At 33.6% G+C, this 14,303-nt stretch overlaps 2 protein-coding genes across 3 annotated transcripts in view; one reads left to right on the top strand and one right to left on the bottom strand.

Annotated features, from left to right (window-relative positions):
* Positions 1 to 14,303, top strand: part of nt5m (5',3'-nucleotidase, mitochondrial) — a 339,382-nt gene that overhangs the window by 101,877 nt on the left and 223,202 nt on the right. The gene's annotated exons all lie outside the window — the stretch shown is intronic.
* The window catches only part of pemt (phosphatidylethanolamine N-methyltransferase), an 83,100-nt gene that overhangs the window by 48,937 nt on the left and 19,860 nt on the right, over positions 1 to 14,303 (bottom strand). For both annotated transcript variants that reach the window (XM_039680576.2, XM_039680575.2), the window contains exon 3: positions 2,525 to 2,640. In XM_039680576.2, coding sequence (XP_039536510.2) covers positions 2,525 to 2,640 — 116 coding nt within the window. The remainder of the gene's footprint in view (positions 1 to 2,524; positions 2,641 to 14,303) is intronic.

Genomic DNA, 14,303 nt, shown 5'->3' with positions numbered 1-14,303 from the left:
AAGCCTCTAAATGCCATTTGAAATTTTCTTCCTGAATGATGATTTTTATCAAACTTGTATATTTAAGTTCAGTAATTTCACTTAAATAACAATTAATAGGTAATTATCATTGACATTTAAGTGAAATTACTGAACTTAAATATACAAGTTTGATAAAAATCATCATTAAAGAAGAAAATTTCAAATGGCATTTAGAGGCTTTTGCATCTGAACTCTTCATATATAAATACCCACACATGCATGTATATATTTAAGAAAAATGTGTTATTAATATATCAAATATTTATATTTATATATAATATTAATTGTGAATAAATATATATAAAATATATACATGCACATATTTCTTAAATATATACATGCATGTGTGGGTATTTATATATACAAATTAATTATACACACTACACAAACATATATTATGTAAACACAAACTTTTATTTTGAATGCGGTTAATCGTTGCCCATCCCTAGTTTTCAGCACGTCGTTTTCAGTGCATATCCCTTTAAATGATAATGAGCTTTACTGACTCCGCCCCTCTGTTCTGTGGGCGTTGACACAACACAGTGGAGTGTTGCCTTGACAACAGTTGAGGGTGTATTTTGGATAGAGAATGGCAGCGGGAGTCTCTCTGTGCAACCGTATCAGTTTGAACCGGAGTCGCGCCGAAACAAAACCATTTCAACAATTAAATGGTTGGTTAACGTAACGTAGGTCACTTTGATCTATCTTTCTATGCACTGGCAGGGTAGAGCTGTGTGTTTACTGATGTATACGTTAGTTCATTGACAGATTAACTTTACAACTAATGGTCATGAAAAACAGTTTTTCGCGATCTGCAAAGATTAATATAAAGGTTAATACAACTTTACACACTTCTTCTGGAGGTGCAGCAGGAACACGAATAGCTGGTACCAATTCTTTTTTCAGGAGCAGCTTCTTAGCAAAACCAGCTTTATACTGACTGTTTATAAAGCAGTCTGGTGAGAAATGATTCGCGCAAACATGTACACATTGATGTTGGTCGTGGGGAATATTCCCTCCGAAAACAAAACTCACAACTCAGGAGCATCAGAATGACTGTGTTCGTTATTACACCCAAGAACAGAACAACACAATCGCTTATACGCCATTCTGCTCAACAATGACGGACTATGATGACGGCTCGCTCAGGTCAGGGCGGGTCTGTGTTGAAACGCTGCTGTCAATCAACAATCGTGGGAGGGGCATCCTCGATTTGAGGCAGGGGGAAATATAAAAGGAGATTAAAACAAAAACACTGTGTGGATTTGTATCATATTATGATGGTTGTGTACAGGCACTGCCAACACAACTTGTACTTGAAAAAGTGCATGTGACCCCTTTAATAAGAACTGGATTTTTTTTTCTTCCTTTTTCCCCCCTAAATTGCATTCCATTTTTTTCTTCTGAATTATATTTTATCTGAATTCCTTTTTGTGTTTTTTTTCATTATAATTTTTACACTTCCATTTTAATGAATAAATTCAAATATAGTCATTGAAAAGCACGTCTAACTAATTGAGTTCAACGTATAATTTTTATAAAAAATATATAAAATAAATTATAAAATAAAAATATATAAAAAAAAATTTAAATTTTATATAAAATTTAACTAAAATAACAATTTTAGGGCCCTGCATGTGAAATCTAAAAAAAAAAATCCAAATTTTTGTTTTAATTTTTTTTTTAAAAAGATGAATAATGTCTTAATTATTTGTAATAACGAAAAGAAGCTCTATTTTTTATCTCTTCTAATCAAAGCTATCAATTTTTCCTCTCTTTTTCAAAGAAATGCTACAATAGATGTTTTTTCCGTTTGCATGGCAACATCATGCAATTAACAAAAAGCTATATAAGAAAATTAAGGTTATTATGCAAATTCATTTTTTATTAAAGTGCATTCAGGTTCAAGTTAATGTTTTTTCCGCATAAAAACGTGTCTTTTTCTATTAAAAACAGTGCAGTCCGGTAAAGTGTGTTTAAGAGTCATTGGAGATTTGATAGAAATACTGATATTTTGCACGATAACAAAAGGCATTTCAATTTTGGAAACGTTAGCAAGCTCAAAGTGTCCAGCGTAACAGGATTGATTAATTGAAGCATATTCAGCGTGTGTGAAACGCTCTCAGTCAGAACGGGGTAGAAAATAGCACCAGCTTGTCTAACACACACACTCACAGAAATCTGCTGGCTGTCACACGCAGCGTCGATGACACCAGAAACGAATGCTGCCATGGCAACAGCAAGATACTCAAGAGAACCAACCAAATGAAATAAGCAGTGAATGTGTCGGTGGTCACATGACCCCGTCAGACAGATGTCACAGTGTTATTATTATTGATGGAATCAATAAAAAAGGCTGCAAAGTAAACAGTGAATCTTTTGGTCTTATGCAAAATGGTGCTAAATGGGTCACTTGATCAATTTACAACATTATTGATGGTGGCGAAACAGAGTTGAGCCGTGACATTAAACGATCACATAACACACACTTGGATGTTGTTACCTGTGGCTACGGTACACATTGAGGAGGAGGATGAGAAGAGCGAGGGAATAACAGGCCACATACGGGCCACCGAAGAGCCGGGTCAGGCCTCGAGTCCTGTGCTCCCATCTGGCAACCTGAAACAACACACACACACACACACACACCTGCTTTAGTGAGGTTCTGAGACCCATGCTTTATTATCAGGAGAGATCTGAGGGCAAATATAACATTTTTGACCACTGGATCGGAGACCACCACAAATCTAGCTGTCATCTAATGGCGAAAGAAACATGTACAACTTATATATGTCCCATTATAGAGAGAAAGACGTTCAAAACCATATATAATATTTAAGAAAGCCCTATGATGCTATTATAAAGACTCCTAATGTTGATTTAGAGTCAGGTTTACGTGCATCCAAGGTCAAAAAACACTTTCATTTTCTTATAATACACATTGTAGGATTTGCTCTTTTCTCTCAGTGTCTGAAACGGGTCGATCAAGGATCAAGTCTCTCTAAGCCCCGCCTCTCTGAGAGCTGCTCTGCAGTGATTGGACAGACGGCACAAAGAGAAAAGTTCTAAAGTGTATTCAGGAGCTGCATTTTTAAATACATCAGTTAAAACTTTATCTGCATAAAAATGTATATTGGTCAGATGACCCACTCTGCTGTGATTGGCTTTGCTCTGATTGGTCAGATGACCCACTCTGCTGTGATTGGCTTTGCTCTGATTGGTCAGATGACCCACTCTGCTGTGATTGGCTTTGCTCTGATTGGTCAGATAGCCCAGTCTGATGTGATTGGCTTTGCTCTGATTGGTCAGAAGGCACAGTCTGCTGTGATTGGCTTTGCTCTGATTGGTCAGAAGGCACAGTCTGCTGTGATTGGCTTTGCTCTGATTGGTCAGACGGCCCAGTCTGCTGTGATTGGCTTTGCTCTGATTGGTCAGAAGGCACAGTCTGCTGTGATTGGCTTTGCTCTGATTGGTCAGACGGCCCAGTCTGCTGTGATTGGCTTTGCTCTGATTGGTCAGATAGCCCAGTCTGCTGTGATTGGCTTTGCTCTGATTGGTCAGAAGGCACAGTCTGCTGTGATTGGCTTTGCTCTGATTGGTCAGAAGGCACAGTCTGCTGTGATTGGCTTTGCTCTGATTGGTCAGACGGCCCAGTCTGCTGTGATTGGCTTTGCTCTGATTGGTCAGACGGCCCAGTCTGCTATGATTGGCTTTGCTCTGATTGGTCAGACGGCCCAGTCTGCTATGATTGGCTTTGCTCTGATTGGTCAGACAGCCCAGTCTGCTGTGATTGGCTTTGCTCTGATTGGTCAGACGACCCAGTCTGCTGTGATTGGCTTTGCTCTGATTGGTCAGACGACCCAGTCCGCCATTTTAAACTTAAAATAACAAGAAAAAACGAATGAAAACTGACTAACTGCATGCCTTTCAATGGAAGTGGAAACAGAGAATGTCCGAGTGTATTGGGTTAGCTGTGCACTGTGATTGGCTCATCGTGTTTGAGGGCGTGGCTTATCCATAGGTCAATTACTGACGACTCATTTCAGGCGGTTCAGAATAACTTATTTCTTTTGGGAGAAAATAACTCCATTTATCTTTGATCTTCGAAACACTTCAGACCTTTTACATTCACAACCAGTTATATCACACTAAAGGAAAGGCAGCATAACAGGGGCACTTTAAAATAAGTGTCAGAGTGTTACAATTACAATTAAAACATTAACACTACTTGATGTCTATAGTATTCTGTACTAGATAATTAAAAGTTAACAGTATTATTGCTTTGATATTTCAGTGGGTGAGACAAAACAGTCTTTACCTTAAATTATTGCAACAAAGTTTCGCTTGTGAGATGCTTTTTTAACATTATTGAATGAGGTCACTTTTCATTATTATCCAGTCCAATTCAACCATTTTAAATATGATTATTTTTAATATTTTTTATTTATTTTTGCATTCATAAAAATTAGTGTTAAATTAATGTTATAATACAGAATTATACTATATTTATTTAAAATATGTATATTTTTATGCATATACGATAGATTGCATGGCAAAACCTGAAGTTAAATATAACCTTAGATTATCTAGTTAAATTACGGCTAAATATATTTACAATCGTTTGCATATTTTATAAAGAATATTCAGCACTTCAGATCAAGTCTCATCATCAGATTCTTTTGTGGATCTCTCTCACAATAATTGAAGTGACTTGTCCTCACACAACCTGAGTTTGTGTTACTTCTTCAACATGCATAATGTACAAACAACAGCCGTTTCCAGCTTTTGAACTCATGAATGCTCTCTCTATTTCTTTCAGGAGCCTCTCCAAACACACGCTGAGGTTTTGTCTGTAATCGCTGGATATTCACAGTCCGTGCCTGTATTCTGGGCTCTTATCTGAATTAGAGCTGCTGAAACACATAATTCATGAGCAGAGAGCCTCTCTTCAGCGATTCCCGGTTCGGCCCGGGTCACGGCACCAGCGATTACAGCTGATAACGTGATTAAGAGTTTCAGCCAGCGCTAATCAACAACTTCTGAGAGGTCGATGAGAAGCCAGATGGTGGTTATGACCTGAAACAGTTTCACTGGCAGATATAGTAACACACACTTGTTTTGCTTTGCAAATCCTGTAGGTCAATCCAGGTGAGCGAGTCTGCTAATTGGGAAAAATAAAAGTTTTGACTATTGCATGCTCTCGAATAGCAACGCTAATGCAGAGACTCGTATTTCACAAGATGGGAATAAATGAGGCAGAACGTGGAGTAAAACAGTAATTTGTTCGAGGTGTTTTGGCCAAATAAACGTTGTAAATCAGTTTAGAAACGTAACTTTATTTAACCATTTTCCATGACCATGAATGTCAAGAAACCACAACATATCTATTATATATCTATATATAGACTATATCACTATATTACTATCTTGTCATGACAAACTATATAAAGACAAACTAAGACTCCTAAATAGATATTTTAGCACTGTTTCTTTCTTACAAATTATGAATGAACAGTAATATATGAATTTATGACAAGAGTGCGCCTCAAAAAAAATCAACGTCATTACAGGAGTTTCTGACCTTTGTCACAAAAAGTCGACGCAAACACTTTTAATAATTAAAACTTTGGTTTTTAGTGCTAAAAGTTCATAATAAAACATAATTAGTATTTGTCAATAAAAAAAGATAAAATTATATTTTAGAAAGTAAGGTAAGAAGTCCTATAAAAAGTATTTTATATATATATATATATACATCACATATTTTAGTAGTTATCATAAATTAGGTATGATTTGAAAGCTTACGAACTCAGAATACTTCCTGTGAAAACTGTTTTGAAATTGGACGTTGCGTTACCATAGAAACGGAATTTTTTTTATTAGGCCCCTCCCCTTTTGGGCATCATCTTTCATTATTTATTATCAAAACCTTTTCTAATCTTGACAAAACACATATTGTCAGAAAGGTCTGAGTCTCAAGGTTCCATATTTTGTGACAGAAGTGATATTTGGATAGAAATTTATTAATTTAATTTATTAATTCAATGGAATTCAATGGCACCCGGTGGCTATTTTTGGTACTACGCCTAAACAAAATCTCATGGGAACTTCAAAATTTGTGAAATCAACTTTAAATTTGGAACATAACTTGGTTAGATATATAGCTTTAATTTTATCGTAATTCTATAGTAAAAAATATTTTGTAAAATATTTATTTTATATTAAAAAATATATATTAAGAAATTATATTTGATTTACTGTAAATTATAACTTCAGTAATAATCTGCTGATTGTTTTCTTTAAAACAAGACTTGGGTATATATTCCAAAGCATTCTTAAATAACAACCAATTAAATTTGTATAGTGCATTTTAATGTCAATTATCAAAAAGGGGGGTGACAGCTAAGGGGTTAAATAATCAACCGGATATTGATGTGAATTTATTTTATGTTGGACAGTAAAAGCTAAAATATTAAATATTATTAAAAAATTAATCATCATTTAACCAAATGACCAACCAGATTTTGGTTGCATGTTGCATGTTGTTTTTATTATTTAATTGAATCATTATTATAATTTAAGGGGTTTTACTTACTAAATTTCAAACATGATTCAATCTGAAATTATAGGCTTTTGTAACATCACTGTTTAAAAATGTAGATATACCAGTCAAAATGTGATTTTTGATCAAGGCTTTTATTTGATCAAAAGTACAGAAATATTATTACAATTTAAAGAACTGTTTTCTATGTGAATGCATTGTAAAATGTAATTTATTCCAGATAATTGTCAGCATCATTACTCAGTCAATCACATGATCATTCCAACCCGTCAAAAACAAACAAATATAATTATATAGTGTAATTTATATATATATTTACTTGACTGGGACTCAACTATTGTCCATCGCCTGGGCAAAAGCTTTGGGAAACTATTGGACTCGCCAAGACTGGAAACTGGAACCAGGACAGGATTACTTTGGACCGGTCGTTCTGTCCTATAATGAGATTTTGGCACACAGACTTTCCAGAAAGAGTTGCACAATTTGTTCGTTTCATAATCTCAATCAAGGGTTTTCGAGGCATCGAAATGATTTGATTACTACTTCTGAAGTTATGGATCGCTAATATGCATAGTTCAATGGACTGAACGTCGTGTGCATGGAAATCAAAGCCAGTGGCAGATGATGACATTAATATGATGATAGAGCATCATTAGGATTCAATTTTAAGCAGTTGGACAGAAATCCATCCAGTGATGTGTGTGTGTGTGTGTGTGTTAGAGTCCAGTCCTCATTACAAGTGTATTATGCACGCCGGCGCTTAAAAAGAACAGAACAGAACATGCAGCGATGGCGTAAGTGTCAGGACGCCGCCATGATTATAAAAGTGCTTCTTTGGTCTGCAGAGGGACACTTTTGACCCAATAAACATGGATGTTGTGCTACAGATGTGTGTAGTCATTACAATAGCAAAATCAGTTTTAAATCACTTTCAGTTTTCAGGCACAAAGACAAAGTTACGCATGACAAATTCTAGAAACATTATGATAATTCTATTTTGCATACATGGAGTATTGACGTACGGCTGAAGAAAAAATGGACATCCTTTATTTAAATATTTAAAAACTTGCATTCGGATTTTGTCAAGCATACACTCTCAGAAAAAAGGTACAAAAGCTGTCACTGGGGCTGTACCTTTTCAAAAGGTACACTTTTGTCCATTTCAGGTGCTAATATTTACATTTCAGGTGCTAATATGAACATTTTAGGCGCTAATTATGAACATTTCAGGTGCTAATATGTATATTTTAGGCGCTAATATGAACATTTCAGGTGCTAATATGAACATTTTAGGCGCTAATGTGAACATTTCAGGTGCTAATATGAACATTTTAGGCGCTAATTATGAACATTTCAGGTGCTAATATGTATATTTTAGGCGCTAATATGAACATTTCAGGTGCTAATATGAACATTTCAGGTGCTAATATGTACATTTCAGGAGCTAATATGAACATTTCAGGTGCTAATATGAACATTTTAGGCGCTAATATGAACATTTCAGGTGCTAATATGAACATTTCAGGTGCTAATATGAACATTTCAGGTGCTAATATGAACATTTCAGGTGCTAATATGTACATTTCAGGAGCTAATATGAACATTTCAGGTGCTAATATGAACATTTTAGGCGCTAATATGAACATTTCAGGTGCTAATATGAACATTTTAGGCGCTAATTATGAACATTTCAGGTGCTAATATGTATATTTTAGGCGCTAATATGAACATTTCAGGTGCTAATATGAACATTTCAGGTGCTAATATGAACATTTCAGGTGCTAATATGTACATTTCAGGAGCTAATATGAACATTTCAGGTGCTAATATGAACATTTTAGGCGCTAATATGAACATTTCAGGTGCTAATATGTATATTTTAGGCGCTAATATGAACATTTCAGGTGCTAATATGAACATTTCAGGTGCTAATATGTACATTTCAGGAGCTAATATGAACATTTCAGGTGCTAATATGAACATTTTAGGCACTAATATGAACATTTCAGGTGCTAATATGTATATTTTGGGCGCTAATATGAACATTTCAGGTGCTAATATACATTTCAGGTGCTAATATGAATATTTCGGGTGCTAATATGAACATTTCAGGTGCTAATATGTATATTTTAAGCACTAATATGAACATTTCAAGTGCTAATATACATTTCAGGTGCTAATATGTACATTTCAGGTGCTAAAATGAACATTTCAGGTGCTAATGTGTACATTTCAGGTGCTAATATGTACATTTCAGGTGCTAATATGTACATTTCAGGTGCTAATGTTTACATTTCGGGTGTTAATATGAACATTTCAGGTGCTAATATGTACATTTCAGGAGCTAATGTTTACATTTCAGGTGCTAATATGTACATTTCAGGTGCTAATATGTACATTTCAGGTGCTAATATGTACATTTCAGGTGCTAATATGTACATTTCCGGTGCTAATATGAACATTTCAGGTGCTAATATGAACATTTCAGGTGCTAATATGTACATTTCAGGTGCTAATATGAACATTTCAGGTGCTAATATGTACATTTCAGATGCTATTATGAACATTTCAGGTGCTAATATGAACATTTCAGGTGCTAATGTGTACATTTCAGGTGCTAATATGAACATTTCAAGTGCTAATATGAACATTTCAGGTGCTAATATGAAGTTTTCAGGTGCTAATATGAACATTTCAGGTGCTAATATGAACATTTTAGGTGCAAATATGTACCATTAAGGTACCAAAATGTACAGAAAAATGTTTTGAAAAGGTACAGCCCCAGTAACAGCTTTTGTACTTTTTTTTCTGAGAGTGTATTTGTGTAGTTGTGCTTGGAGTCATAGTTTTATTTGAGATAATAACGCAATGAAACATGTCAAATTGTGCCGACCTAATGTGTTTTTGAGCTGGATATAAAATGTCCAATTGTTTGGACTACACTGTTAAAAAAAACAATCAAACTAATACAAACTATAACAAAAAAATAATACTGGATTTTCGTCAGTCATACATATGTAAGATTTCTGTCTCTAAAAATAATAATAATAATCATGGCATGGTTAAACCGAGGTGGTCATTACAAATCCCAGGATGTTTTCTGTGGCCTCCTAATCATCCCCAAACACACGTATCATGGACTAAATAATTAAGGGGATTTTACATGATTTGTTCAGGACTCTATGAAAGAAATCAAGCCTTAAATACTCAAAAAAATATGTGGAATATTGTTACCATATATTTTTCTTAAATTAAATAGGGGTAAAAATTTTTACAGTTATGTCTCAAAAACCAATCAGGATTAGTAAGCTGTTAACCATTTGTTTGATTGCAGCTCAATTACATAAATCTTAAATGTAGGCCTAAATATGTGGGTCGTAATGGAGCATAACTGATTCCTCTTATACCACAAGAACTCAAACGACGATGGCGAGTTAAAAAGATCTCAATCAGTCAAACACACACACAATCTGAAAGGTGAAACGTCATAAACGGTGGCGTTTTGAATCGCTCTTGATCCTCTAGTGACGCACACAACATCCAGCCGGCAGTCTGCAATTACACTGAAAATATCTGTAATTAAAGTCTCGTTACGAGACCATGCTTATGATGACTCATAGCTACATTTCCCAGTCTCAAACCAACAAAGATTCACAAGTCTATTAGAGGCTTTGTTAATTAAATCGTTGTGCGGCTTCGGAGAATGACAAGCCCCCCACGCAGAATTACAAAAATATGAACTAAACCACTTAGGATCCAATTAAGATTTACTAAAAATGGAAACTGAATACCAACAGTGCACGTCAAGTAGCTGACAAAATGCTTTAGCGTCCACATGTGGAATAAAGACAACATAATTCCAATTTACATAAGACAATCTGATGCAATGACAAAACTTTTTCTTGACTGTGTTTCAGAAGAAAGCATCTGCAAGAGTGGATCATTCGGCTTACAGGTTATCAAGGGAGAAACTGGTATTATTAAAACTAACTGAAGCAGGTAAAACGGGTCTGTGAGGGCTTTCCGTCTGTACTGCATCTGTGAAAAGTGTAGGAGCTTTTTTTCAAGTGTCTGCATCTGTGGCAATCTGACATCAAGGTAAAATACGTACTTGGTGACCTGTGCATTGGCATCACGATTGCATCAAATGTCAATGTAACCCGGGTCTACTTAGAATAAGAGTTCACTACTTGAACAAAACGCGCCTAAGAGGAAAGGATTTTAATATTTTAAGAGATGCACACAAACACTCTTGGTAAACATGCATTTACACTTTTGGACACTTCAGTCACACTTTGAAATGTATTAAATACAAAATAGCATATCAAAAAAAATCTTGCATTAACTGAAATAAAGCTTAATAATAACAATTAATAAAGCAACACTTCTCGTTTTTAGCTTAACTAAATTTAATTAAATAACAAAAACATTACATAGTGACTATATTTACATATTTTTAGGAAGCTAAGAATTATTAAAACACAATAAAATTAGTAAAACAAAAATTCTAATAAAATTTGATTATAAAATAAAAAACTAATTCAAACTTATAATATCTCAAAGATAATCAAATAAGACAAATAAATATTTTTCAGAACGAATTTCAACATTGAAAAAACATGTTATCATTTTAAAAACTCCTTATGTGAAACATTTTAATTACAAATGTGAACCTTAATGACTAATTGATTGACTGACTGAATAAATAAATAAATCAGTAAATAAATGACTGTATAAATAGATAATTAATTAAATGACTAAATGATTGAATAAATAAATACTACTTGCTTTAAATTTATTTTGATATTATTATTGGATATTATTCGATTATCGGATTTGATTGTATATATTTTAAATATATTCACACATATATTTTCCAAATATATATATATATATATATATATTTGGAAAATAATATTTTAATTAATATTTTAATATATTATGTTTCCAAATATATTTACACATATATTTTCCAAATATATATATTCCAAATACACTCACGCATATATATTTTTTTAATATATTTTAAAACAAATATTTTCCAAATATGAAGAGTTCAGATGCAAAAGCCTCTAAGTGCCATTTGAAATTTTCTTCTAAAATGACCATTTTTATCAAGCTTGTGTATTTAATTTGAGTAATTTCACTTAAATGACAATTAATAGGTAATCTTCATTGCCATTTAAGTAAAATTACTGAACTTAAATATACAAGCTTGATAAAAATGATCATTTTAGAAGAAAATTTCAAATGGCACTTAGAGGCTTTTGCATTTGAACTCTTCATATATTTACACATTTATTTTCCAAATATATTTACACAAATCCTTTTGTCCTCTTTTATCAGATTGTAAAGGCAGGAGCGAGTGGTCTTTCAGGCCCATCAGGAGGGCATCTCGTCATCTCCAGAGCTTGATAAAAACCCTTATGTAACATAATCCTGCCGTCTAATTGGGCCAAAGCCTCTCCATCATCTTCCCTGCTGCTCTTTCCATCAAAGGCGCCTGTAAAGCCTTCAGCATTCGCTTTATGACACTCCTGTAAGGGAACGCAGCAAACACTACAAAACATGCATTAATATCCCGCTGAGAGAAAACACATCAGCGAAAGCTTCTTCAACACCTCTCGCTTTACACGAGTACGTTACGCAATATGCAAAACAAGAGCTAAAAAACACGAGAATGCATGAAATATTAGAACCACAGCGTTTATTAATTAATAGTTAACCATTTTTCATGGAGAACTGGTGCTGATTCACTGAAGAATCTGGAAAAATTGGCAAAAAAAATTGGATTTATATATTTTTATTCAATAGTACAGATCTTTAATATCTGCCAGTTCTTGGTTTTCATCCATTACGTGATGTAAGAAATATTTGTGCATCTCTTCTCAATGCATATATGATCAGAAATTATAATTAGCTATAGAAGCGTAAATAAAACGTGCATTTTCATTATTTAAACGTAATGATGACACTTTACAATAAGGTCTAATAAGTCAATGCATTTCAGCAACAGATTTGTCACACTATTTATTAATCTTTCACTGTAAACATGTTTTTCAAGATTTGTTATCACAACATATTTTCTTTTGTCAAATCTTTATAATAATTTATTTAGTTGAGATAACTTATTATTTTGAGTTTCTGATGATTAAATTAATCTCCTTCATTGTATTAACTCACTTTTTCCAGTTCAATCAACTTAAAATTTTAAGGCAACCCAGGTTACTTACTTTTTTAAGTTAAACCATTTTTTTTACAGTGCACTGTAAAAAAATATTGTTGGTTTAACTTAAAAAAGTAAGTGGTTGCATAAAAATTTTAAGTTGATTGAACTGGAAAAATTTAGTTAATACAATGAAGGAGATTAATTTAACCATCAGAAACTCAAAATAATATGTTATCTGAACTAAATAAATTATTTAAGTTGATTTGACAAAAGAAAAAATGTTGTGATTACTAATGTTATAAAATTCAACTGTGCATTGTTAGTTTAGTTTATATTATTAACATAGGCAACTTTTGATTTTAATAACATATTAGTAAATGTTAAAATTAACTTTAACTAAGATTAATAAATGCTATTAAAGTATTTTTTCATGTTAGTTTACTGTAGTTAACAAATGTAACCTGTAATATATGATATATGTTTTAATAACTTAGGGTTATACCTTTACTTTCTTATTAAAAACAAATATGAACACGCATGTTATTAAATATTACATTTACTTTATGTAAAAGGCATATATTGCAGACAACAGATGAAATTAGAAGAATAAAATCGACCCACATTATAATATAAAGACATCTTAAGGAATTCATCGAGTATCAGATGAATGATCACGTCCCGAGAGAAATCAAGCCAAAAACTGAATGAAAAAAGCGCATGAATAGATCTTGTGTTGAACAATAATGGTGCGGATGAAGCACTGCCATCCTGTAGATCAACACTGCTGATAAATGTAGCATGTGATGCAGAACAACACAAGCAGAATGCCCAAACACACACACACACACAAACATAGAAACACACATAGACACATACATGCACACAAACACACACAACCAAGGCTTTATAGGTCAACAAGAACAAACACAAAGGTTTTATCACACACAGATTTCCACTGAGGCAAATGTGTTTAATATTATAATATTAGAAAAATAACTTCAATTTGTCTCCTGCAGAATTTATGAACAAACTTATGAGGAGACTGGAAACACTACAATGAGGTGTGTTGACTTTAGTTGGTTGTTTCAACGAACGAAATGAACCAAATGACTCAAATCATTTTGATGAACGAGTTCGAACAGGAGAGTCACGAACGCGCATCACAGAACAGAGCAAGGCGAGCATTTGAGCTTATAAAACTGAAACCTTTTAATTTATTTATTAAATGAGCGATCGTTTCGCTTGATAAGACCCTTATTCATCGTCTGGAATCGTTTAAAGCCCTTTGAACAGTTTGTAGTTTGCACTGAAACTGTCTTTTGGACCTTGAACCGTTTGGACCCCATTGAAGTCCATTATATGGAGAAAATCCTGGAATGTTTTCATCAAATACCTTAATTTCTTTTCAACTGAAGAAAGAAAGACATGGACATCTTGGATGACTTGGGGGTGAGTAAATTATCAGCAAAAGTTTTTTAAAAGTGAACTACTCCTTTAAGAGAGATCTTGTGTTTAATACTGTAACCCTGATCAACAGCATCATGTGAATGC

Source organism: Pimephales promelas, chromosome 17 (genome assembly GCF_988280905.1).
Source record: "Pimephales promelas chromosome 17, fPimPro1.hap1.1, whole genome shotgun sequence".
Classification (NCBI taxonomy): Eukaryota; Metazoa; Chordata; class Actinopteri; order Cypriniformes; family Leuciscidae; genus Pimephales; species Pimephales promelas.
Note: the sequence above shows the minus strand (reverse complement) of the source record. Positions and strands in the feature narration are given on the sequence as shown.